Raw genomic sequence first — 27554 nt, forward strand, 5'->3', positions numbered from 1 at the left:
AATTAGGCCTATAGTGTTGCCAAATTGTTTTTTTATAAAAAAAACGAATATAAAACATTACCCTTAAGTCAAACAACTATCTTAAAAGGATAAGAGGTAGGAAAGAGAAAGAGAAGTGGGGGGAAGAGAAAAAGAAAGGGAAGGGAGCATGTGCCTAATTAGAGCTGGAGGATGCAGGTTGCCCAGGGTGTACCCCAGTATCTAGAGATAAACCACAGTGGGACGCCCATGGTTCCCATACAGCTTCAAATTTTTGTTTCGTGTTAGATAGGATGCTGGCCAGCTTTTCCTGCATCATGATCCACAAAATCTTGCGGTTTACTGCTTTAATGAAAACCCTGGGTTGTTTCCAAGCCCTAGCGATGGTAATTTTAGCCCCGAGGAGCATAAATCGGATCAGCTTCTGATTGGGCTTGGATATACCCGGAATCCGAGCGTTTAGGAGAGCAACAGATGCTGACCTGGGGACCGAGCATTTAGTGACTGTGTAGATGAGGTTAAAAATCTTCTTCCAGACTGGTCTAATTCGGGGGCATTCCCACCAGACATGCACCATCGAACCCAGGAGTTGGCATCCTCTAAAACAACTGGGATCTGATGATGGGTAGATGGCCGCAAGTCTGGCGGGAGTCATATACCACCTCATGAGAACTTTTAAGTTTGCTTCTATCAAGGAAGTATTTAAAATACCCTGAAATGAATCAAAGCAAGCCGCTTGCCAGGTCTCCAGGTCCCATTCAAGTTGGAGGTCGGCCTCCCATGCCATCATGTAGGAAGACTTCTCGGTCGGGCGAGTGAGGGAAGAGTAGATGACAGATATCCCTCCCCTTTGTCCCATGGCCTGCCCGCACCAGAGCTCGTAGTCTGTGAATTTGGGAGGTAGAGGTCTCTCCGTCCATAGAGTGTGTAGGAATTGTGATATCTGTCTGAATCTGAATTTTTCAGTGTCAGGGAGATCCAACTTGGTTAAACACTGGTCTAGGGTAAGAGGGCCCTTGGTTGTGAAATAGTGTCCTATGCGGTACAGGCCCTTGTCCAACCACCAACTGAAGGCCTTATTGTCCATTCCAGGTGGAAAATTTGGGTTTTGAAATATATTGGCTAGAGGTTGCGCTTTCGAAACCAGGGCTGGAAGGTGACGGATTCTATCCCAAAGGGCGTAAGATTGAGAGAGGGAGGGGGACAAAATGGGTGGTCTTCTCTTTTGGGGGCACCAAAGTAAGTAGTCTAGGGAAAGATGGGGGACAGCCTGTTTCTCTATGTGGACCCAGTCCGGTTTATCAAATTTGGAGTAAACTACTGATAGTTGAGCCAGCCTGGCGGCTAAGAAGTACTTATATAGATGCGGTAATCCCAGCCCCCCTCTTTTCCTATGGTTATATAGGGTGTTTTGGGGGATTCTGTAACCTGACTTGCCCCAGATGAATTTGAGTATTTTGCTTTGTAAAGACTGCAACTGGTCTTTTCTGATGGGGATGGGAAGGGAGCGAAATAGATATAAGATTCTAGGAAGCAAGGTCATCTTTATAGAGTTAATTCTGCCTAGCCAGGAAAGTTCATATTTGGCCCAGTTATTCATGTCTGCTGTAAGTTTTCGGTATAGGGGAGGATAATTGTTTGTGTATAGGGATTCTGTACGCGCTGTTAAGGAAATCCCTAGATATTTGATGGATGAGGGACACCATTCAAATTTGAATGACTGTTGGAGGAGGGATACTGTGGAAGGTGGGAGGGACACATTCAAGGCTTGTGATTTGGCATAATTAACCTGAAGCCCAGAGATTTTAGAGAATTCTGAAATTACCCTGTAGAGGTTTGGTAAGGAAGTAATGGGAGAGGTTAGAAATAATAGTAAATCATCGGCAAAGAGCCCACATTTATGAGTTTGATCTCCGCATGATACACCCAAAATGTCAGGGTTCTGTCGGATAGCTATTGCCAGGGTTTCAATTGCCATTGCAAAAATGATTGGGGAGAGAGGGCATCCCTGTCTGGTACCCCTAGCTATGTCTATTGGGGAAGAATAGTACCCTTGGATTCGGATTAGGGCCTTGGGGTTGGAATAGAGAGCTTGTATCACCCCCAGGAATCTCGGGCCAAAGCCCCATCGCTCTAGTAGGGGGAGGAGATATTGCCAGGACACAGAATCAAAGGCCTTCTGCAGATCAAGTGCTAGGAGAAAGCCTTGTTGTTTCGGACCTCTGTCCCAGTTGGATTGCAAGATTGAGACAATGTCTACTGCCCTTCTCACTTGATCTGGGCCTTGTCGACCTGGGATAAACCCAACTTGGTCCTTGTGAATATATTTACCAATGAAAGAGGAGATGCGGACAGCTAGAATTTTTGTAAGAATTTTTAGGTCATTATTTATCAGGGATATGGGGCGGTAATTACAAACTTCTTCTAGATTTTTCTCCGGTTTTGGAATAACCGTAATGTATGCAGTATTCAGTTGTGTACCCAAGGGGGAGCCTTGAGTCTTGAAATTAAAAAAGTTTGTCATATGTGGGACTAGGGTATCTGCAAATGTTTTATAATAGGGGACTGATAGACCATCTGGGCCAGGGGCTGAACCCTTACGGAGGCCCTTGATTACTGTCGCCACCTCCTCAACCGAAAAAGGTGCTTCCAACCTGTCTCTATGTTCTGTGTCTAAGGATGGGATGGATAGGCTGTCCAGGAAATCATCGATCGAGTCCCTGGGAAGCTGTGGAGGAGCACTATACAGGTTAGAATAGAATGTTTGAAATGCTTCCAGAATCTTTTTTGGATTGGCCGTAGGTTCTTGACCCGCTGTGCGTATCTTGGGCAAGGAATGAAACCTTGTTTTAGGGGACAATTTGGTCGCTAACATCTGACCTATCTTTTCTTTTTGGGTGTAAAACTTATTGCCACTCCAGCGGAGAGATCTCTCCGCTTTTGTTGTGAGAACTAAATTAAGTTCTAGTCTCAGCTTGTCAATATTCTCTAGTAAGGCTAAAGACGGTTTCTTTTTGTGTTGTGCCCTTAGGGTCCTGTATGACCTCTCCAATCGCACAACGTCCGCTTCGTGTTCTCTTTTGATTCGTGTGGAGATCTGAATAATTTTACCTCTAATACAAGCTTTATGGGCTGCCCATAGGGTCTCTGCGGAGATATCCTCAACATTGTTAATTGTGAAATATTCTTGAAGAGCTTTATTGATTTCTGTTGTTGTGGTTGGATTAGAGAGAATGGACTCGTTTAGCCGCCAATGTCCACTCTTTGCCATACCGGCTATAGTGCGTATGGACATGATGACCATGGAGTGGTCAGACAGGACCGTGTCTCTGATTTGGGCCTTGATCACTGCCGGAAGGACAAATGAAGGAATTAAAATATGGTCAATCCTGGCATAGGTATTATGCGGGTGAGAGTAATGGGTGTAGTCTCTCTTTGAAGCATTAGACTCCCGCCAGACATCCGTCATCCCCCTGTCATGGAGTAATTTGGCAATTTTCAGGCTGACCCTAGTGGGTCTAGTAAGTTGGGCAGATGGAGGTTTGGATTTGTCCAAACCTTGGTCAAAAGCCACATTGGAATCCCCCCCCCAAATGACTGTGCCTTCCATAAGGGGGGTTACAGTATCCAAGATTAGTTGGAAAAACTTGTCTTGCCCTTTGTTGGGAGAATAGTATGAGACCAGGGAGTAAAGATGATCCTCAATTTTGCCCTTAACCAATATAAACCTTCCCTCTGGGTCTTTGAAGTCAGAGAGATATTCAAAGTTACAGGATTTGGAGAGAAAGATTGCAACCCCTTTAGTTTTATTCTCAGCATTAGCCAAATAGAAAAGGGGAAAATGAGAGTGGACAAATTTGGGACTGTACCGCCCAGGAAAGTGGGTCTCTTGTATCATGAGGATGTCAAGTCCGAGTGCTTTGTAACTATCAAAGATCTTTCGCCTTTTGACGGGGGAGTTCAGGCCCTGAACATTATGTGTGGCTATTTTGAGGGAGCTCTGTACGTGATCAGCCATGGGGATCCGAAAAGTCACTGTGTCTGTCTCCACCTCCACTCACCCTTAGATGTCTTCCGCTCTCCCAAACCTGCCAGCTGTCAGGATGGACATCAGGCAGCCAGGTGAACACCCTTTGTTCGTAGGTAATGCAAGCTGTAAAATATTGAAAGGTTAGGCACATGTGGGAAAGGCAAGGAACAGAAAAGGAAAGAACAGAATCGAAAGAGAAAAAGAGATGAAAGGAAGGTCTCCCAATCCAACTAAAGGAGAATAGGTAAAAAAAGCGAAAATACATTCTCGGGGGGGGGGGGGGGTTGGGAGACGCCCCTCGAGAACTTCTACCAAGGTAGAACAAGTCAAGCTTGCTCCAGGAGGGAACAAGCGACCTCGCCCCCAGAGACCTTCTGGAGTCTGAGGGAAAGGCGGAGGTACATGGGGCCCACCCCAGCCAGGGCGCCCCTGAAAAAAAAGCATGAAACAATTTTCAAAAACAGTAACTGGAAGGAATCAAGTAAGTCAAGACCCAGTTCGGTCGGATCTAGGTCCGACCCGAAAGTCCCCCCGTCCTCCCCTCTGAGGGAATCGAGGAGGGAGGGACCCCAAAATCAAGGTGGGGACATCCCCCTGCAAAAAAAAAAAAAAAAGGGGGGGGCCGATCTTTTAAGGAAGTGAAGTAACGGTGTAATAGCAAGTGTCCAAGAAATTGTTAAGCTGATCAGAGAAAGTCTAATCCTCAGGCTTAGGTCCATCCGAGATCCTCCAAAGTTCAAGGTGAATATGACCAATGTGTCAACCAAGGTCAGATGGGTCCGCCGTCTCTAGCCTTCTTGGACTTTGACCTGGTCCAGAGCAGGGATTGAGGACTGGTGGGGGTCGGTCTCTTGGAAGTATTTGGAATACAATGAGAAGTATCCATGGCGGGTTCTTGCGATATGAGCTTAAGGCGTAGAAGTAATCTTTCACCATCAGGGAAAGTGGAGAAGGAGTAATTCTTCCCTTTTTCTGAGAACTTGACCGCAAAGGGGAATGCCCATTTATATTTTATATCCTTTTGGGCCAGGACTAGAAGTAGCGGTTTCAATGACCGTCTTCGCTGTATTGTGGAGGGAGAAAGGTCTGCGTATATTTGGATGGGATGACCTTGACACAAAACATTGGGCACAGAACGTGCTAGTCTCATGACTTCATCCTTTACTGCATAAAAGTGAGGTTTGGCGATGATGTCCCGCGGTAAGCCGTCCTTTCTGGGTGGCCCCAGGGCTCTGTGGGCTCTGTCAAGCTCTAGGCGGTTTTGAGGAATGTTAGGGATCAGACCCTGGATCACATTTTGTACCGCTGCTGGAATGTCAGTGATGGATTCAGGCAGACCTCTGATCCGGATATTATACCTCCTGGATCTGTTCTCCAATTCGTCAATCCTGGAAAGGGCCACATCCAATTGCTCCTGTACTGTTTGGATATGCTCTGAGTTCTGGTTTGTTGCTGCCACAGTTTGATCAAGCTTGTTTTCTATAGCTTCAATTCTGGTGCCCAAATTCTGAAAATCTGCTTTTAATTCTCCTGTTATCTTGGTAGCAGTTTGAGAAAGTCCCCTATCCAGAAGTTCAGCCAGTGCCTGATATAAATCAGTCACTGAGAATGCAGAGGCTGCAGTCAGGGGGCTGACAGAGAATTGAGCAGCCTGATTTCCTATGTTAGGTCCCATGAGGGGAATTGCAAAGTCCTCCATATTACAGCCTACCAGGGGTTCTGCAGAATTTATTGAGGGAAGTATATCTTGCTGATTATTCACTTGAACCAGGGGGTTAAAAAGTAGGGGAGCCGCTTCTGAAAGATTCCTTCCCTCAGGCATCTCCTCAGCTCTGCTCTTGTGAGGTGCAGCAGCAGCAGCCATCTTGGATTTCTGCCGTTTTTTGCAGTGTTTTTAAACAGCAAAATAACAGCTTTAATGTGTCCCTTTAATTAATCCAAGTATATAGAGGGGTGCCCTGGTGTCTGGGGGTGCTGTGTGTAGCGGTGGCACGACTTCCAGACTGTTTTTGGCTTACTTACAGGCACCGCTGGACTGGGGTGGTGAGGAGCTCCCGGCTCAAGCAGCCATCCTCTGGGCTCCTCACATGCGCCTCCCAGTTTCAGTTTTCTAGACAACTGCTTAGAAGAACCCATGGTGCTGATTGTTGGGGCAAGGTCAGATGAGTCTGGGCATTTAAAACCTTCGAGATTGACATCACCTGGTCTTCCCAGATGATGATTGAGAGCAATCCATGACACTGGCAGGTCTCAGTTTTGCAAAGGGGGCAGTGCATGCTATAAATTCTGTAGGGTGCCCAAACTTTTGCAGACGCCATTTTTTTGTTTTCTGTAATTTTAAAAGTGTAAATGATGGAAATAAAATCTAACTTTTTTTTGACATATTATAAGAATGTCTAATCTGTAATTTGATGCCTTTTGGAGATTTTTCCATCTTTCCTTGTCTTTGTTATGCATATTAATACAAATTTTTACCTGGGGTGCCCAAACTTCCGATCCCCACTGTATGTAACTATGTATCAGCTGCTTGTTGCTTGTTAGGCTTTTTACTGGAAATAAATGTAAATTTATGGGAATAGTGCAGTTCCATACATTTAGTAAATGGTTACATACAGTCCATGTGGATGGTGAACAGTCACATAACAAAGTAAACCTTCAACAATGTCCAGCCAGATGGATTGCAGTACTCACAATTCTGTAACATGTTCTCACTTAGTCCTCATTCAAGGGTCAAAGCCATGCTTCTTCCCAACTCCTCTGCCACATTCTCAGCTTATTGCAGGCCAACATCACTCCTCTAAGTCCCATCTATACCTTAAGTCATTGCCTACAAATGTGCTTTCCCCTTTAAATTGTATGTTCAGCCAAAATGTTTGCTTTTTGTTGTTGTTTTAATTAGAGTTGGGGAAGGGTTAGGATCCCTGCAAGGGCATAACTATGAATCATGGAGCACCATAGCAAATTCTCACCCCAAGATAGCTCTCTGTAGCAACTGTCAGTGTGTCAACTGTTATGCCGCGTACACATGGTCGGAATTTCCGACTGTGTGTAGGCCCTATCAGACATTAACAACAAAAACCTGGGGAATGCCCAGGGAAAAACCAAGCCTACTTACCTACTATCAGACATTTGCTGTTGGAATTTCCGACAACAAAAATTTGAGAGCTGTTCTCAAATTTTCCGACAACAAAATCCGTTCTCGTAAATTCCGATCGTGTGTGGACAATTCCGACGCACAAAATTCCACGCATGCTCTGAATCAAGTACGAGAAGGAAGCGCTCGATCTGGTAAAACTAGCGTTTGTAATGGAGATGGCACATTCGTCACGCTGTAACGGACTGAAAAGCACGAGGCTGAAAAGCTTAAATCGTCTCTCACCAAACTTCTACTAACACGACTGGTATTGAACTTCCCGTTAATAATGCCATTGTATGTCTTGTACATCACCGCGTTCTTGGCGTTCGGAATTTCCGACAACATTTGTGCGACCGTATGTATGCAAGACAAGTTTGAGCGAACATCTGTCGGAAAAAAATCCACAGTTTTGTTTCGGAATTTCCGATCGTCTGTACCCGGCGTTAAGAGTGCATGTTGTTGATCTTAATACTATTCCTAAATTAACCACTTCAGCCCCGGACCATATTGCTGGTCAAAGACCAGAGCACTTTTTGCGATTCAGCACTGCTTCGCTTTAACTGACAATAGCGTGGTCGTGCAATGTGGCTCCCAAACAAAATTGGTGTCCTTTTTTTCCCACAAATAGAGCTTTCTTTTGGTGGTATTTGATCACCTCTGCGGTTTTTAGTTTTTGCGCTATAAAGAAAAATAGAGCGTCAATTTTGAAAAAAAAAAATATTTTTAACTTTTTACCATTTTTTTCCTCAGTTTAGGCCGATACGTATTCTTCTACATATTTTTCGTAAACAAAAATTCGAAATAAGCGTTTATTGATTGGTTTGCGCAAAAGTTATAACGTTTACAAAATAGGGGGTAGTTTTATGGCATTTTTATAAAAAAAATTTTTTTACTAGTAATGGCGGCGATCAGGGTTTTTTTTTCGGTACTGCGACATTATGGTGGACACTTCGGACACTTTTGACACATTTTTGGGACCATTGGCATTTTTATAGCGATCAGTGCTATAAAAAAGCATTGATTACTATAAAAATGCCACTGGCAGGGAAGGGGTTAACACTAGGGGGCGGGGAAGGGGTTAAGTATGTTCCCTGGGTGTGTTCTAACTGTAGGGGGGGTGGCCTCACTAGGGGAAATGACTGATCATTGTATGAACAGACGGTCAGGCATTTCTACCCTGACTGGACTGGGAGCTGTGTGTTTACACACACAGCTCCCAATCCTCGCTCTGTAACGAGCAATCGCGGGTGCCCGGCGGCGATCGCGCCCACCGGGCACGTGCACGGGAGTCAGGGACGAGCGCGCCCCTATTGGCTGCTGGGCGAGGTGACGTATAGCTACATGCTCTCGCCCAGCAGAGCCGACCTGCTGCCGTAAAACTGCGGCGGCTGGTCGGCGAGCAGTTAAGGAATGGCAGATGGAGTGCTGTCAGCATAGTTGTTGTAGCAATAATAACAAGCATATGGATGTTTTATATTATGACAAAATTCTGAATGCTCTTGTACACGATTGCTATAAGCCTAATACAAACTTTCTGAAATTCTAGCTTCTTTAAACTTTTGTGTAGAAACACAACTGTTCTTTAAAACTTTTTGACTGTATTAGGCATAAAAGGTTCATTTTAGTCTATGGTAGAAGTTCAAAGGGCAATACGTCTACACTGCTTTTTACTGCACAGAGGGGGATTTGTAACTAGCGATCCTGAGGTCTGACTTCAGCTTTTCTATACTGACTACATCTTATGCCGCGTACACACGGTCGTTTTGTGTGATGAAAAAAAACAACATTTTAAAAAACGTCATTTAAAATGATCGTGTGTGGGCAAAACGTAGTTTTATGTCTTCTAAAAAACGACCCAAAAAAAATTCGAACATGCTTCAATTTTTTATGTCGTTTTTCAAAATGTTGTTTTTTGTGTCATAAAAAATTATCGTGTGTGGGCTAAAACGTCGTTTAAAATGACGTTCTTAAACCTGCGCATGCTCAGAAGCAAGTTATGACGCAAGCTTGAATGGAACAGAGTGCCGTCGTACGTGTTGTACGTAACCGCGCTTTGCAAGAGCATTTAAAAAAAACGATGGTGTGTAGGCAACGTCGTTTTTAAAAATGAAGTTTGAAAAACGTTGTTTTTTTTTCATGATAAAAAACAATGTTTTTTTCCAAGACAAAAAATGACCGTGTGTACACGGCATTAGTAATCTCCCTAATGGGGACCCTTCCCATCCAAGGCCCCATTGCAGTTGGGTAGGCTGCTATGGCAATTGTCATACCATTGGATTCATGTTGAGTTTTGCTGCTTTCTGGGGCTCTGTTAGAAAGATTGCCTCTTTCTGTTCTGCTGACAATGGTTTCACCAGACAGGAAATTAAGGTAAATCTCCAATGGCAATATGCTTTTTAGTACAGTAGGGGAAGGATAGAACCTATGTCAGCTTTGCATTGCTGCCTGTGTCCGTAATGCAAATATGTCCTCTTTTTCTGACTGACTTTATAGCAGGACAAGCAAAATACTACATTTTTGAGAACCTCTGTAGAGGCAACAACCTAATCTGCCTTTAATTTTACTCAGATAAGGCCATCATAGAGATAGATAAGATGAAAACACTCTACCTCAAATAATGTGAACAGCTACCCTTCATACTGTACGTACTGTAGATGCATCTCAGGTTTGCAGACAAAGGTACAAAGTGTTGTCATAAATTAATATACAGTATAATGCTGCCCTGTGGATTTGTGAGCGTCTATGGTTGACCAAGAACACACAGTATAGCCATTTGGGACCTATTCTTACCTTGCAGGAAATTTGCATTCAATGACTGTTTTATTTTTTTTTGTTTTTTACATACATGTGTAAATGGGATTATCTTAAAGGTAATACTATGGTTGATATGCAATACTTCTTGAAAAAAACATTGCTACTATTTGTTGTAGCGGTACCCCGCTGAAAGTTGTGGTCCACACGTCACCCAGTCCAGCCCGGCATTCACTTCCCAATCACCTTGAGTCAATGAACAGTCCATATATTTGTATTTGTATTTTTATTGAGGGATTTGAACTTGGATAGGGATGTGAATATATGGGATGCACAGTAGAATTTTAGAATAGTCAATTTGGGACAGAACTATGTACACTCCTTGGGCCAGATTCACGTAGATTCCGGCGTAGCGTAAGCTATTTACACTACGCCGCCGCAACTTAGTGGAGCAAGTGCCGTATTCTCAAAGCACTTGCTCCGTAATTTGCGGCGGCGCGGTGTAAATGGCCCGGCGTATCCCCGCGTAATTCAAAGGGGGCGGCTTGTATTTAAATTAAGCGCGCCCCTGTGCCGAACGAACTGCGCATGCGCCGGCCTTAAACGTAGCCCAGTGCGCATGCTCCATAGTACGCCGCAAATACATTGGTTTCGACGTGAACGTAATTAACGCACAGCCCTATTTGCGACGAGTTACGTAAACGACGTAAACAACGGAAAAACCTGACGCTGTCCCGACAGCCATACCTAACATGGCATACGGCGGACCGATGTAAGGTTACCCCTCATATACCAGGGGTAACCTTACGCTTATGGAAACGACGTAAACTACGACGAAGTGGCGCAAAAACGTTCGGGAATCGGCGTATCGGCTCATTTGCATATGCAACGCTGAAATCGACGTAAAAGCCACCTAGTGGCCAGCGTAGTATTGCATTTAGGATCCAACGGTGTAAGTGACTTACACCAGTCGGATCCTAGCCTAATTCTGGCGTATCTTGTTTTAAGAATACAAAACAATGATACGCCGGCGGGATTTTCGAATTACGCCGGTGTATCTGTAGATACACCGGCGTAATTCTTTTGAGAATCTGGCCCCTTGTATACAAAATTTCTCCAAACTCCTCCTGCACAACACCTGCTTGCAGACTATCACTCCCTCTCTCCTGCAAAACACTTGACTCCAGGCACAGCTAGCGTATGGTTAGGCCCAACACTGACACAGTCAGGCCTGAGGAATTGCCATTTGTAGGCAGGGACTGCGGGTCCCTTTCTGTGTAGCAAAATAGAATAGAAAGTCTTTAGTGCTAGCTGTCCTATGGAGACTACTGCTCCCACCAATCTCTCTTCAGGCCCTGCTAGCCCTCCTGGCTGCAGCTGCCCGACTCCACTGCATGTGACATTGCAATCCTCACTGGCTCCACACCCAGCTCTGACTTTTGCAGTCCTCTCGGCATGCTTCTCTAGTACTCCCGATACTACATTTTACTCACCAGCCCTTCTGACTGCACACACACCGGTGGTTCCCTCCTGAAGGCTTGTCCAGCAGCACTAGATCCTGCTGTCCTCTCTGACTCCTCTCTTTGTGCCTCCTGTCCAGATCCTTTATGCGGTCTTGAAAGAATCCTTTCTGCACCGAGTCCCAGGCCCAAGGTCACCCCCCCCCCCCCTCAGAATGAGGAGCGCCCTCAAAGGCCCCAAAAACCTAGTACTCCAACCTCGGTTTTTCCACCCAACAACTCCTCCTCAGCTGGGCTGACTCTAGGTAATTAAGGAGGCCCACCCCCTGCCAAATCAAGTTGGGGATTGGTCAGGGCTCCTTAGAACGCCCAAGGCAGCTCCACCTCTCTCCCCCTCCTCTCGTCTAGAATCCTCTAAAAGCCAGAGGGAGGTAACCGAGAAGTGATGCTATTTGTGAGTCACCAGCCTACTCTGAGTCACTCCCAGCCCACACAAAAAAACTTCCAGCTAGGCCTGCCTAAAAGTACCTGCTCTCACAAAAATCCTAACTCTAGCACCTACCTAAGTAGAGGGTGCTATATTGTAATTTGAAGTTACAGTATATGTAAATGGAGGCAGCCACATAGGCTCATTACATATGCAGGTTCTGCTTCCTTCTTTGCAGTGCTACACAGCCATTGTGCTTTTCTGGTTCTTCTGACAATGGACTTCCTGTGTGACTGATATCTTATCTCAACAATTCTTTTTAAGTAAAGCATAGTCCTTGTAGTAGCTAAGCTACCCTGCCTCTAGTAGCTAATCTACAAGCCATTTAATTTATTAAATTATCAGGGAAAAAAATAAAAAGTAGGCAGGTAAAAATGTGAAGGTCAAAACAAATACGGTAATATAAACTGTAAACTCTGCAAAATAAGCTCAGAACATACATACCTCTCAACTTTTTGAGATGGGAAAGTGAGACACGCACAAAGAATACAGGCAAACATCACACCCCTGCCATGCTTTCAGTAATACAGACAATGAGGATTCATGTGCAAAATATGATTGGTTTACTTTAACACTACTTTTCCTTTATTTTGGCTTTTCAAAGCAACACATTGACTAATTTAAACGTTATATAAAAAGTTTAGTGCAATAAAACAATTTTGATATTTAAATAACACATTTTTTTATAGAGATCCTTATATCAGACCAAAAAGAGGGACAACTGAGGAAGAAAGAGGGACAGAGACATATGGTCCCAAATGCGTTGGGAGGTATGAATATATCCTCACTAAAATACACTCTACTTTCCACTTTGATAAAACCTTGTTATGTTACATTCTGTACTACACTGTTCTGAGGATCCTAAGTTTCATGTCTGTGTTGTGCTGTAACACAGTATCATTTGCACACCTTGTATAATGGTATTAACTTCACACTCTCAATCACGAAAGGGATTCTTTATAAAGTAAATTCTGTAAACTACTTGAGTAGTAAGAAATTAGCATTCTGCACTCTCACGCCTCAGATCAGCCCCAATTCATGCACCTTCATACCTCATATTACTGTCCCCCCTGCAAATCTGTTTCACCACTGTATTCCCCTGCACATCTGCCCCACCACTGTAACCCCCTGCACATCTGCCCAACCACTGTACCCCCCTGCACATCTGCACCACCACTGTAACCCCCATGCACTGTATCCCCCTGCACATCTGCCCCACTTCTGTACCCCCCTGCTCATCTGTCCCACCACTGTACTACCCTGCACATCTGCTTTGTCTCTGTACCCTCCTGCTCATCTGTCTCACCACTGTAACCCCCTGTGCATCTGCCCCACCACTGAACCACCCTGCTGTTCTGTCCCACCACTGTAACCCCCTGCTCATCTGCCCCACCAATGTACCCCCTTTCTCATCTGCCCCACCACTGTAACCCCCTGCATATCTGCCCCACCACTGTAGCCCCCTGCATATCTGCCCCACCATTGTAACCCCCTGCACATCTGCCCCACCACTATACTACCCTGCTCATCTGCTCCACCTCTTTCCCCCCCCCTGCTCATCTGTCCCACCACTGTAACCCCCTGTACATCTGCCTCGCCACTGTACAACCCTGCTCTTCTGTCCCACTGCTGTAACCCCCTGCTCATCTACCCCATCAATGTCCCTCCCTTTCTCATTTGCCCCACCACTGTATCTCCCTGCACATCTGCTCCACCGCCGTACCCCCATGCTCTTCTGTCTCACCGCTGAACCATCTCCTCATCTGTCCTAACACTAAACTTATCTGCTCATCTGCCCCACCACCACTGTAACCCCCTTTCTTATCTTCCCCACCACTGTACCTCCTGCACATCTGTTCCCCCTGCTCTTCTGCCCCACCACTGTTACCCCCTGCTCATGTGTTTTGCTGATGTACCTCCTTTCTTCTCTGCACCCCATCTGCACATCTGCCCCAACTCTGTACCTCCCTGCTCCTCTGCCTTACCGCTGTAACCCCCTGCCCATCTGTCCCACCAATGTACCTCCTTTCTTCTTTGCCCCACCACTGTACCCCCCTGTACATCTGCCCCACCTCTGTACCCCCTGCACAACTGCCTCACCTCTGTACCCCCCTGCTCATCTGTCTGACCACTGTACTACCCTGCACATCTGCTTCACCTCTCTACCCTCCTGCTCATCTGCCCCACCACTGTAACCCCCTGTACATCTGCCCCACCACTAAACCACCCTGCTGTTCTGTCCCACCACTGTAACCCCCTGCTCATCTGCCCCACTAATGTACCCCCTTTCTCATCTGCCCCACCACTGTAACCCCCTGCATATCTGCCCCACCACTGTAACCCCTTTTCTCATCTGCCCCACCACTGTACTACCCTGCACATCTGCCCCACCACTTCCCCCCTTGCTCATCTGTCCCACCACTGTAACCCCCTGTACATCTGCCTCACCACTGTACAACCCTGCTCTTCTGTCCCACTGCTGTAACCCCCTGCTCTTCTGCCCCATCAATGTCCCTCCCTTTCTCATTTGCCCCACCACTGTACCTCCCTGCACATCTGCTCCACCGCCGTACCCCCATGCTCTTCTGTCTCATGCACCACTGAACCATCTTCTCATCTGTCTTAACACCGAACTTATCTGCTCATCTGCCCCACCACTGTAACCATCTTTCTCATCTTCCCCACCACTGTACCTCCTGCACATCTGTTCCCCCTGCTCTTCTGCCCCACCACTGTAACCCCCTGCTCATGTGTTTCACTGATGTACCTCCTTTCTCCTCTGCACTTCATCTGCACATCTCCCCCATCTCTGTACCTCCCTGCTCCTCTGCCCTACCGCTGTAACCCCCTTCCCATCTGTCCCACCAATGTACCTCCTTTCTCCTCTGCCCCACCACTGTAGCCCCCTGTACATCTTCCCCACCTCTGTACCCCCTGCTCTTCTGCCCATTCACTATAACCCCCTGCTCATCTGTCCCACCAATGCACCCCTTTTCACATCTGCCCCACCTCTGTACCCCCTGCTCTTCTGTCCCCCCACTGAACCCCCTGCTCATCTGCCCAACACTAAACCCCCCCTGCTCATCTTTCCCACCACTGTAACCCCCTTCTCATCTGGCCCAACACTGAATCCCCCCACTCATCTGTCCCACCACTGTAACCCCCTGCTTATGTGCCCTATCCCTGTACCCCCCCCCCCGGCTTTTCTGTCCCACCACTGAACCCCCTTGTTATCCCTCCCACCACTGTACCACCTGCAAATCTGCCCCACCACTGTACTGCCTAGCTCTTCTGTCCCACCACTGTAACCCCCCTGCTCATCTGCCCCATCAATATACCCCTTTTCTCATCTGCCCCACCACTGTGTGCAGGAGTTCCATTTTATCTATTTCCTTCTAAAAACTGCAGTTATTACACTAATGAAGATCTTCATTCCTTTCCGATTTTTCATTTTTGATGCAGATGCCAAGGGTAATTTAGGAAGTTAAAGTGAATCTCAACCCCAAAACAACAATTTTATATATTGCAGCCTGCCCATTGTTAAATGTGGTGGTTGCATTACTTTATATTGTTCAGGCTTTTTTTCCAGTATTATTCTAATTTGGATTTCCCGTGAACAACACACTAAAGCTGGGTACACACAAATCAAAATTCAACTGGTTCAGTAGGGACCAGCCAGATTTTGATCTGTGTGTAACCCTCCCTTTTAGACAGAAGCCGATCATTACAAGAGGACTACTGGAAAACCTCATTCAATCAGCGTTCAGATCTGATCAGCGTATTCTGACAGTGGAATGGCCCCTATTAGAATACAGTGAATACAGTGTCCTGGGGGTTCCTGCATCCACAGCACTTTTTTCAGCTGACGACTGAACAAAAACGAAAGCCTAGTATACACTGCTATTTTTTTTCCGTTCAATCCAGTTGGCTGAACGAAAAAACAAACTCACAGCTCAGGTCTGAGCCACTGTACTAACAATCCCATGTTAGTACTGCAATCTCCACTGCTGTTCTATTGTGTTCTGACAGGGGGCCCCCAGCCAGAACACTTTTGGTCAGAGCTCTAATCAGGAGCCAATGGGCAGGCATTTTTTGGTCATGCCCCTTTTACAGAAGCTGAACGAATGGTGCAGTACACATGGGCCGAATGTCGGCCAATATCTATTGAACCAGGTGATGCCGCCTGACATTCAGCCCGTGCTTAACTGTGCTTACCCAGTTTTCTGTCCATGCTCTCTCCTCCACTGCATCCATGGAGGTAGCCATTGATATCACCCAGGCTGGACTATATGTCTGCTTTTGTTTATCTTAATGGTGGCTGAAGGCATTGTTAGTTTAGAAAAGAAAAGTTTGATGTATTTTGTCTTCTTCACAGGTAGTGGCAAGGACAATGCATTTTAGTAAAATCTACATGTATTTGTTGTACTTGTTGAAGGTGTTCTTAGCCTGAAAAATTAAAACTAAAGCCACCATCAAATATACGGATTGATACGCTACAATATATAATTTTTTATTGATTATAGTTATTGAAAAAGAACAAAAATAAAGAAAATAAAAGAAGTTAATTGTTAGGGTCTACAAACATCTAAGACTGACCGTGTGCAATGTGATATCACATAGCACAAGAGAATTAAAAGAGAAGCGAAGTTTTTATTGATTGCTACAAACCCCCTCCTGATGTTATCTATTTGCAGGAGTTCAATTTCTTTCTTTTTCGTCCCAGCTTAAATTTCTTTCTAAAACTTCACTACAGGAGATTTTTAATCCTGTAAAACCGTAAAGGAATCATCACTCTGATGAAAAACTATTTTCCCCCGATTCTGAATTCCAAAGTAGACACATGTTATTTTTCAAGACACGTTACACAGCATTTGTCTCATACTGACCAACTAAAGTTCTTTCTTTTTATTCTGTTGTATAATTTGTAAACCTTCTAAGCCTACACACACAATTCTTATTTGGTTTTACATTACCTACCAAAACAAGGAAAAAACACCCCAGACCTTGAAATACTATGCTGTCAGCTCCCTATTCATGACAGCATAATTATGGTTGCTAGTTCTAGCTCTCCAACTCACAGGACTAATATTTACAAATGTAAAAACTCCCAGTTCCCTGTCATTCTTGTAAATAGCTAAAGAACAGAGATCTCCGATCTCCTGAAATCCACATAGTCAGCATATCAAGATCAACTTGGTAGGTGGCTTAAAAATATATGACAACATGACCAAGTAGTGGTCTTACTGCCTAAAGAAGAAGAGATGCTCTTAGTCAAATGCACCTTTATGGTCTCTGGAGGCTCCTGTCCACTAGACCTATATAGTCTGTATATCATTTTAACAAGCCAAGATAAAATGATTCAAGGTAAAGCTTCTGGGATGAGGAAAAGTCTCTTAGAGGACCTTAATGATCTTGGTGCTGACAGGGACCTAGACACATCGAGATTGTGAAGCTGATGGCTTTCAGGTCCCTTCAAATAGCACCCATTCTTGATTTGGGTAAAAGGAAGATGTAACCTTCAGAAGCAATTCCTGCACTGGATATAGCACCATCCTGTCTGGTAAAAATAAATAAATAAATAAATAAAAGGCTCCTCACATCGTAAGGGTTAAATCTCAAAGTCCCTTTGTGGACACTGATTGGGGTTTTGAAAAGGAGGCTTTAAAAGGAAATCTAGTGACAAGGTGAGATCCCACTTCAGAAAACCTCCTTTCTTGGATGTCAAATTTTCAAAACCACTTTTGTGAAATGATCCATCAAGTGGTTGAACTTGACACAACCACTTGAACTTTGAGAATCCTTATTTATGGGGGCCCATGTGTACACCTTCCTGTAATAGGGAGAACTCGGAACAGGTAATTGATTTGAGTTCCTAGTGGATAGTTACATAATTACATAGTTAGTCAGGTTGAAAGAAGACACCGGGCCAGATTCAGAAAGGAGTTACGACGGCGTATTTCCAGATAGGCCGTTGTAACTCTGAGTGTGAGGCGTCTTATCTTGGCGCCTAATTCAAACAATCAGATAAGCCAGAATTTGTCTAAGATACGACCAGCGTAAGTCTCTTACGCCGTCGTATCTTAGTTGCATATTTACGCTGGCCGCTAGGGGCGCTTCCGTAGATTTACGTGTAGAATATGCAAATGAGCTAGATACGCTGATTCAGAAACGTACGTGCGCCCGGCGCATTGATATACGTTGTTTACATAAGGCTTTTGTCGGCGCAAAGTTATCCCTGCTATATGAGGCGTAGCCAATGTTAAGTATGGACGTCGGAACAGCGTCAAATTTTATGTGGTTTACGTCGTTTGTGTAAGTCATACGCGAATAGGGCTGTGCGTGAGTTACGTTCACGTCGAAAGCATTGACTATTTGCGACATGATTTTGAGCATGTGCACTGGGATACGTTCACGGACGGCGCATGCGCCGTTCGTTAGGAGCGTCAATTACCTGGGTTCACGAGTCATTTACATACAACACACCCACTACCAGCCTAATTTGAATTACGTGGGCTTACGCCGGCCCATTTACACTACGCCGCCGTAACTTAGGCGCAAGTTCTTTCTGAATACGGGACCTGCCTCACTAAGTTACGGCGGCGTAGTGTATCTGAGATACGTACGCCCACCTAAAGATAGGCGATTCTATCTGAATCTGGCCCACCTAGTTTAACCAAAAAAAAAAAAAAATACAATCCCATATACACAATCCTTCACCCACAGTTAATCCAGAGGAAGGCTAAAACCCCCAGAAAAGCATGCTCCAATTTGCTACAGCAGGGGAAAAAAATCCTTCCTGATCCCCTGAGGGGCAATCAGATTATCCCTGGATCAACTTTATCTATAAATGTTAGTACCCAGTTATATTATGTACAGTGTCTTGCAAAAGTATTCACCCCCCTTGGCATTTTCGTGTTTTGTTGCCTCACAACCTGGAATTAACATGGATTGTTTGAGGATTTCCATCATTTAATTTACAGAACATGCCCACAACTTTTAAGATGTTTTTTTTTTGTTTTATTGTGAAGCAAACAACAAATAGGACAAAAAAATGAAAACGTCAATGCAATGTACATAACTATTTACCCCCTAAAGTCAATACTTCGTAGAGCCACCTTTTACGGCTTTGGATAAGTCTCTATGGCCTCGTACACACAACCGGGTTTCTCGACAAAAAACAGCAAGAAAACTGCTTCTTGCCGAGATTCCCGTTCGTGTGTACGAGGCATTCAGGTTTCTCGTCTGGAAATCTGGCCAGAATCTCGACGAGAAAAAAAAGAGAACCTGCTCTCTTTTTTCTCGTCGAGATTCTTGTCGGCCTGTTTACCGATGAGAAACCAGAGAGTGTGTATACTTACCCGTCGCTGTGGAAACCCGCGCATGCTCGAAATGACTTTGACCCATGCGCGGTAGCTTCCACGGCATAGGTAGGGTGAAGCAAGATGGTGGCCACGGCATCGAATGTGACAAGCGCATGCTCGTCATACACGATGATGTCACCACTTTCTTTCCTTTCAAGAGAACCGCGGTTCTTTTGAAATGAAAGTCAGTACACTCCGGCGGCAAGAGTTTCTTGCCAAGAATCTCGTCAGGGAAAACGACGGGTTTTTCCTGACGAGATTCTCGGACATGTGTATGAGGCCTATGAGCTTGCCACATCTTACCACTTGTATTTGTGCCCATTCCTCCTTGCAAAACTGCTCCAGCGCCTTCAAGTTGGATGGTTTGCGCTTGTGAACAGCAATCTAAGTCCGACCACAGATATTCTATGGGATTGAGGTCTGGGCTTTGACTAGGCCATTCCAACACATTTACATGTTCCCCCTTAAACCACTCAAGTGTTGCTTTAGCATTGTGTTTGGGGTCATTGTCCTGCTGGAAGGTGAACCTCCATCCTAGCCTCAAATCACACAGAGTGGTACAGGTTTTACTCAAGAATATCCCTGTATTTAGCACTGTCCATCTTTTTCTCAACTCTAATCAGTTTTCCAGTCCCAACTGCTGACTGTTGATGGTGTTCTTTGAGTGATGTGATGTGTTGGGTTTGCGCCAGACATAGCGCTTTCTTTGATGGACAAAAAGTTTAATTTTAGTCTCATCAGACCAGAGCACCTTCCTCCATACATTTTGGGAGTCTCCCACATGCCTTTTCGCAAACTCAAAACATGTCATTTTGTTTTTTGCTGAAAGTATTGGCTTTCTTCTGGCTACTCTATGATAGATTTGATGGTGCTCCTAGGGATCATCAAAGATTTGGATATTTTTTTTTATTATCTAACCCTGACTTGTACTTCTCAACAACATTGTCCCTTACTTGTTTGGAGAGTTCCTTGGTATTCATGGCAGTGTTTGGTTAGTGGTGCGTCTTGCTTAGGTGTTGCAGCCTCTGGGGCCTTTCAAAAAGGTGTGTATTTGTAATGACAGATCATGTGACACTTAGATTGCACACAGGTGGACATCATTTCACAAATTATGTGACTTTTGAAGGTAATTGGTTGCACCAGAGCTTTTTATGGGCTTCATAACAAAGGAGGTGAATACATATGCACATGCCAATTATAATTTTTTTATTTCTGAAAAATAGCTTTATGTATATATTTTTTAATTTTACTTCACCAAGTTAGACTATTGTGTTCTGATACATCACATATGAGTGAGTGAGTGAGTGAGTGAATGAGAAACTTATATAGCGCAACACATGCAAACTGAATCGCCTCTGGGCGCTTGGTATCCATTCCCTGGGCCCTCAGAAGAGATGGGTCTTGATGTTTCTCCTGAAGGCCAAGTGGTTTACCTCCAATCGGATGGTGGTTGGTAGAGCGTTCCATAGCCTGGGTCCTTGGATTGCAAAACTTTGTTCTCCTTTGGACTTGTATCTGGCTTTGGGTATCTGGAGTAGATTTTGGTTGGTGGATCGCAGAATGCGATTGGGGTTATAGGCTTTTAGTTTCTCGCATAGATATTGGGGGGCATTTCCCAGAATACACTTATGCATTAGACAGAGAGCTTTGAAAGTGATTCTGTCTTTTACGTGCAACCAATGAAGGGATCTCAACGAAGGTGAGATTGATTCCCATGTTTTTTTCCCAGTCACAAGTCGAGCGGCCGTATTTTGAACGACTTGCAGACGAGTAATTTGGTATTTTGGGAGTCCAAGATAGAGGGTATTTGCATAGTCAAGTCTGGAGTTGATAATTGTTCCCACCACGACTGCTATGTCTTTTTTTGGGATAAAGGGAGTGAGTCTGCATAGAAGGCGCAGCAGATGGTGCGATCCGCTGACTACTGACCCTATTTGTGCATCCATTGTCATGTAGGTGTCGAAGATGACTCCGAGACTTTTGACTTTGGTGCTGGGGGTGATGGATTGACCCAGAATGGGCGGGGGCGTCCATGTTGTTGCGGGATGAATCTTCCGATTGGCCTGAAACAGGAGAAGTTCTGTTTTTGAGCCATTGAGTTTGAGATAACTCTTTGTCATCCACTTTTCTATCAAAGAAAGGCATTTCTCTAGACCGAGATAATGATCCTTTTTGTTGCAGATGCGAAAATATAGTTGTGTGTCATCTGCATAAGAGTGGTAAAGTAACTTCTGGTTGCTGATGATTTCAAAAAGCGGGCGGAGATAGATATTGAAAAGAACAGGCGACAGAGGGGATCCCTGGGGGACTCCGCATGACACCGTGCGTTTTTCAGAAGTGAAAGGGCCCAATTTCACTATTTGTGATCGGTTTTGCAAGAAGGAGGAGAACCACGATAAATCACATTCCGCAACTCTGGCTACTTCAACTAGCCGTGTCAGCAATAAGTCGTGGTCTACCATATCAAAAGCTGCGCTTAGGTCCAGCAGTACTAGAAGACAAGATTCTCCTTCGTCTGCGGCCTCTAGAGCGTCATCCCATATTTTGAGCGGTGCTGTTTCTGTCCCGTGACCCGGACGGAAACCAGACTGGAATGGACCAAGTAATTTATGGGTGTCTAAGTGATGTTCTAGCTGTTGTACAACTTCTTTCTCCATTACCTTGGAGAAAACATTCAGGCCTGTTATGGGGCGACGGTGGTTAGGGTCTTTGGGGTCGAGGGTGTTTTTTTTTTAGAATTGGTTTGATTATACCTCGTTTCAGCAAGGGTGGCACCACGTGCTCCTTGAATGACTGGTTTATGAGCTGCATGATAGCTGGAGCCAAAATATCGGCACATTCTTTCAGCAGTTTAGTGGGGATGATATCATTAGGCGCTGTGCTATTTCGCAGAGTCCTGATGATATTTTTAGTGGCATCGATGGAAATTGGTTTTAGAGTGAAGTTAGGTGATTGTGGCAGAATTATGTGGGTATTAGGTTTGTGATTGGGGGGGGGGGGGTAGATGGAGGTTGTATTTTGCTGAATACTTTCACGGATTCTTTCAATTTTGTTGATGAAATAATCCGATAATTCGTTGCAAAATTCTTGTGAATCAGAATTAGGGGCTTCTAGACAGACTGGGTTCATGGTCTTGGTAACTAGATTGAAGAGTTCACGGGGGCGGTTTAGGGCATTGGTGATAATATTGGAAATTTTTTTTTTTTTTTGGCAATAAAGATTTCTTTATGGTATTTTTTGGTTATTATCTTATAAATGGTGTGGTTTTCCTCTGAAGAGCTTATTTTCCAGGCTGCTTCTGCTCTTCTGCGCTCTTGCTTTAGCAACGACAGCTGGTCGTTAAACCAGCTGGAGTTGTTTTTCCGGATGCACGTTGTGCGTTTTGGCGCTACTAAGTCGGCTGACTGTAGCAGAGCCTTGTTTATAGCATCAAGAGTTTCTGTGGCTGTTTGATGTAGTTGGATTGTTTTTATTTTGTTCCCTAATGTAGTTTTGAAGAGTTCCGAGTGGAGCTTCTTCTGAGATCTAATCCAGTGTGTTGTCACCGGTTTTACCGTTTTTTTTTGAGAGGGCGTTTATGTTGATTGTGAATTTAATGGCATGGTGATCAGTCCATGGTTGCGGCTCATTTTCCAGAATATTGATTTCCAGATCTTGTCTGAAAATGAGATCAAGCGTGTGACCTGAAGCATGTGTGGGCCCCTGTACTAGTTGCTGCAGACTTAATCCTTCCAAGTGGTTGATGCCGGCGTCGGCGACGGGGTCCAGTGAGGAGTTGGCCCAGAGGTTAAAATCCCCGAGCAGCAGGAGATGTTTGGTGTTAAGGTATAGGTGGAGATGAACTCTGTCAATGACATGAGCAGGTGCGTTTTTGGACCCAGTGGTATATAGCACAGGCGTATGTGAACAGTGTCCTGGGGATTTGTTTGCAGTTGCAGAGTGAGGGTTTCCATAAATGGAAGTGAGTACTGAAGGCCTGGTTTAGTGATCGAGAGGTGAGTCTTGTGGATCACCGCCAGGCCACCTCCTCTTTGCCCCACTCTGTTTTCTGTTAGAATGCGATAATTCTCTGGCACCAATTCTCCCAGAATGGTGTTACAGTCAGCTGTGAGCCAGCTTTCTGTGATGAAGAGGCAGTCTAAATCGTTTTGTAGAATGAAATCATGGATTTCTTGTTGGTGTTTTACTGCCGACCTTGTATTGACCAAAGCGCATGATATGTGCTTAGGTTGGGGTAAATGCGTGTAATTTTTGACTGTCAATTGATTCTTAACAGTTGCTCATTCCTTAGAGCTTTTTTGGTGACGGCTGGTAATATTGAGGCGAATGGCTTTAGACCCCAAATGATTTCTGCAGAGTATCTCAGAATAGACATAATCGCAGAAAAACGCCGGGAAAAGTGATAATTGATCGGGGAGGTATTCAATGATGATGGGAAGGGCGATTTCCAAATCGCAAAACACTTGGCAAATCTTCCTCCCCGTTTGATCCAGAGGAAGGCGAAAAAACCCTGGCCGTGCTATGCCAATCTGCCGTGACCGGGGAAAAAAATTCCTTCCTGATCCCACAAGGGCGATCGGGGGAGCCCTGGATCAAACACTAAATGGTGGCGGACCCTGGAATTGGAGCTGTTGGACCTGAGGATGTGGGGGTGGGAGCCAAATCCCAGCTTTAGGGTTGGGGAAGGGGAGTGGGGCTATAATTCAGATTAAAAAAAAATCATTGCACTAAAGGCTGTTATGTAAAAAAATAGGTAAAAAGCCAAGGGGGTGAATACGTTTACAAGGCACTGTAAATTTAGGAAAGAATCCAGGCCTTTTTTAAAGCAATCTACTGAGCTTGCCAGAACTATCTCTGGAGGGAGTCTATTCCACACTTTCAGAGCTCTCATTGTGAAGAAACCTTTCCTTATTTGGAGATACAATCTTTTTTCTTCTAGATGTAAAGGGTGCCCCCTTGTCCTCTGTGATGCCCTTAAAGTGAATAACTCATCAACACCAAGTTCACTATATGGACCACTTATGTATTTGTACATGTTGATCATATTCCCCCTTAATCTCCTCTTCTCAAGAGTGAATAGATTCAGTTCCTCTAATCTTTCCTCATAGCTAAGTTCCTCCATGCCTCTTATCAGTTTGGTTGCCCTTCTCTGCACTTTCTCCAGTTCCCCGATATCCTTTTTAAGAACTGGTGCCCAAAACTAAACTGCATTTCCCAGATGAGCTCTTACTAATGATTTGTATAGGGACTCTCTCTGGAGTCCATACCTCTCTTAATACAAGAAAGGACTTTGCTCGCTTTGGAAACTGCAGCTTATTGGCATTGCATGCTATTATTGAGCTTATGATCTACCAAATCCCCCAGATCCTTCTTCACCATTGATTTCCCCAGTTGTACCCCCCCCCCCCCCCCCCCAGTATGTATGATGCATGCATATTATTAGCCCCTAAGTGCATAACTTTACATTTATCAACATTAAACCCCATTTGCCACTTAGTTGCTCAATTAGACATTTTAGTGTCGGTTTGTAAATTGGAGACATCCTTAAGGACGTTATTCCACTACATAGCTTAGTGTCATCAGCAAAGACAGACATTTTACCTTAACCTGTATGGAGTTGATTCATAACAAATATTTGTAATTTTTACATTGAGCCCTTTTGCAAAATGGTTAGAATCGAACGTGCGCAAAAATGTAAATATACAAATAAAATAAAAAAATAATAAGGTGTTCATTTTTCCCTTACAGTATTCCGAATTTATGAAAGACCCCCCCGCAACCATATATTTTCTGAAAGCAAAGGACCAGTAGAATAAAAAAGAAGGTGCTATTGATTTCTAAGGCCCCATGATATTTGCGCAAATGTTTACCAAAGCAATATGTTCGCTAAAAATACACTAAAATCATTAGCAGATACAAATACAGCAAATTTTACAAAATTCCTGCTAAATTCCTACTAAATATAAAAGATTAACCTGTATTGAGTTAATAAGTAACAAACATTTGTACATTTTAAATTGTACCTTTTTGAGAAATAGTGAAAATCGGACGTACGCAAAAGTTTCTTAGAAAATCTGGAGGTTTTCCTTTTTCACTTAAAGTTTTCAGAATTTGCAAAAGACCCCCCAAACCATACATTTTCTAAAAGCACATGGCCAGTATAATAAAAAGAAGGTGCAGTCCCGATTTCAGACGCGATTACAGAGCAGATGCAGCGTTGCACCAATTAGGACAGTGTCATTGCCGACAATTGCGGTCAAATGACGTTGATTTGACATGTAATGGTGCTACTTGGCAGAGCCAACTGTATGTTTTTAGCTATCTGTAGGAATAGCATACTGGCAACCACTGTAAGGGGAGCATTTTTCCCACTGACCACCAATGTAAGGGACATTTTTCCCACTGAAACCTGATTAATTGGTTTTAGAAGGTACTGTATTCCTTTGAGCCTGAAAGTTATTTTAATAGTTAATTTGGGGTAAAAGAGTTGACAAAGGCTGACTTAAATTTCCAGTATCTCACAAAAGTAAGTATACCCCTCACATTTTTGTAAATATTTTATTATATCTTTTCATGTGACAACACTAAAGAAATGAGGCTGAAGTGGTTAAAGCAGAGATCCACCCATTTTTGAGAGGTGGTCTTAAATGAAGGACCACCTCTCAACACCTAGTTTTTGGATATTAAATATTTATTTTTTCTTTCTTACCTTTTTGGAAATACCGAGTGTATCTGAGTGTATCCAACCGGGCCGTGGCCCACGACATTGCGTCCTCTTCTGCGGCAAGCTCCCCCACTGTCTTATGGGACCTCTATGTGTCCCAGAAGACAGCCGGTCATTCACAAAGCACCGCACAACTCGCACATGTGCAGTAGGAAATCGGCAGTGAAGCCATAAGGCTCCACTGACAGTTTCCCTTAGTTGGAATCATGGTGCCGGCACCAGATCGGCTTTGGGGGCCGACATCGTGGGCTCCCTGGACGGGTAATTGTCCTTATTAAAAGTCAGCAACCAAAGTGTTTGTAGCTACTGACTTTAAAAAATAAAAATAAATCGGCTGGAACAGTGCTTTAAAGGAAATCTAAAATCACTGCATGCACTTTCATTTTATAACATCAACATTGTAATAGCAATACAAACAATAATTATTTTTTACAATCAAATATAATCTTACTGTGTTTCATATACTGACTGTGCCTCCTGTAGTTCAGAAGGCAGGCTCTGTGAAATATGTGACACAGTAGTGCCTATTTATAGGACATAATGAATATGGGGGAGATTTACTAGAGCTGGTGAAAACAGAATCGGGTTTAGCTGTGCATAGTAACCAATCAGCTTCTACATTTTAGCCATTTCATTCCCGCATTTCAGTCCCGATTTCGGCGCCAATTTCAGAGACATCTGTTTTCTGCACAGATGTCAATGCAAATCGCACCCTGAAATCGCAAAAAGTAGTACAGAAACAACTTTTTAAAATTAATTAGGATGGTGCCATTACCGGCAATTGCTGCCGATTTGACATGTCAAATCGCACCAATGTGAACCAAGGCGGATTTCCAAAGCTTAGCTGAACAAGTTGAAGCTAAAAGCTGATTGGTTACTATACACAACTGGCCATGTGTCAATGCACTCAAGGAAGGAAATGCGTGAGGATCTTCACCAAGTAAGTTTTCAAACTTCAAAATCATTCAGACTAATAGGAGTAGGCTAGTAATGGAATGTGGAATATAAGATTTTACACTTTGACTTTAGATACACTTTAAGAGAAATGTAATCAGTGCAACTGCATCAATATCAAGGCATTAAAGTATGCATTTAGGTGCTTATGTATATCGATACATATTATGCTCTACAACGTCATTAATGCAATGGAAGCATGCTAAAACTTATCAGAGGTCTTCTTTTTGTTTAAGTCTTTTGCAGCATCCATCCTTTGGCAGAAATAGAAGATGCGCTCCTGCGGAACCTTTTTACAGGTTATCAGAAATGGGTTAGACCTGTTATAAACCCCAATAAAACAATAAAAGTGAATTTTGGCTTGAAGATATCACAGCTTGTTGATGTGGTAAGAAGGCATTTTATTTTTTTTATCATATAGTTACATTTAAACAACCACATTACAACTCATTTATATTACTCAAAGCCAGAGCAACACAATTCACATTAGTAGAGCACATGGCTGTGCTTTATAATTTTTTTGTTTTTTTTGTATGGCAGACAATTAAATTCTTCCTTTGGTTTTCTGACAGTAAACTAAAAATTGGTTGGTTTCTTTTTTTTTTTTATGGAGAAACTTTTATTAAGGTACAAGGCATATAGGCCCGTACATAGCAGTGCAAGAAAAAAAAA

The 27554-nt window shown here is 44.0% G+C and overlaps 1 protein-coding gene across 3 annotated transcripts in view; it reads left to right on the forward strand.

The window, feature by feature from the left end:
• CHRNB3 (cholinergic receptor nicotinic beta 3 subunit) overlaps positions 1-27554 on the forward strand; it is a 74294-nt gene that overhangs the window by 13315 nt on the left and 33425 nt on the right. For 2 of the 3 annotated variants that reach the window (XM_040324435.1, XM_040324417.1), the window contains exon 2: positions 27119-27270. In XM_040324435.1, coding sequence (XP_040180369.1) covers positions 27119-27270 — 152 coding nt within the window. Of the gene's footprint in view, positions 1-12537; positions 12614-27118; positions 27271-27554 lie in introns of those variants that run through there. The other variant, XM_040324426.1, reaches the window with a different exon arrangement.

This window comes from Rana temporaria, chromosome 1 (assembly GCF_905171775.1).
Source record: "Rana temporaria chromosome 1, aRanTem1.1, whole genome shotgun sequence".
Lineage (NCBI taxonomy): Eukaryota > Metazoa > Chordata > Amphibia > Anura > Ranidae > Rana > Rana temporaria.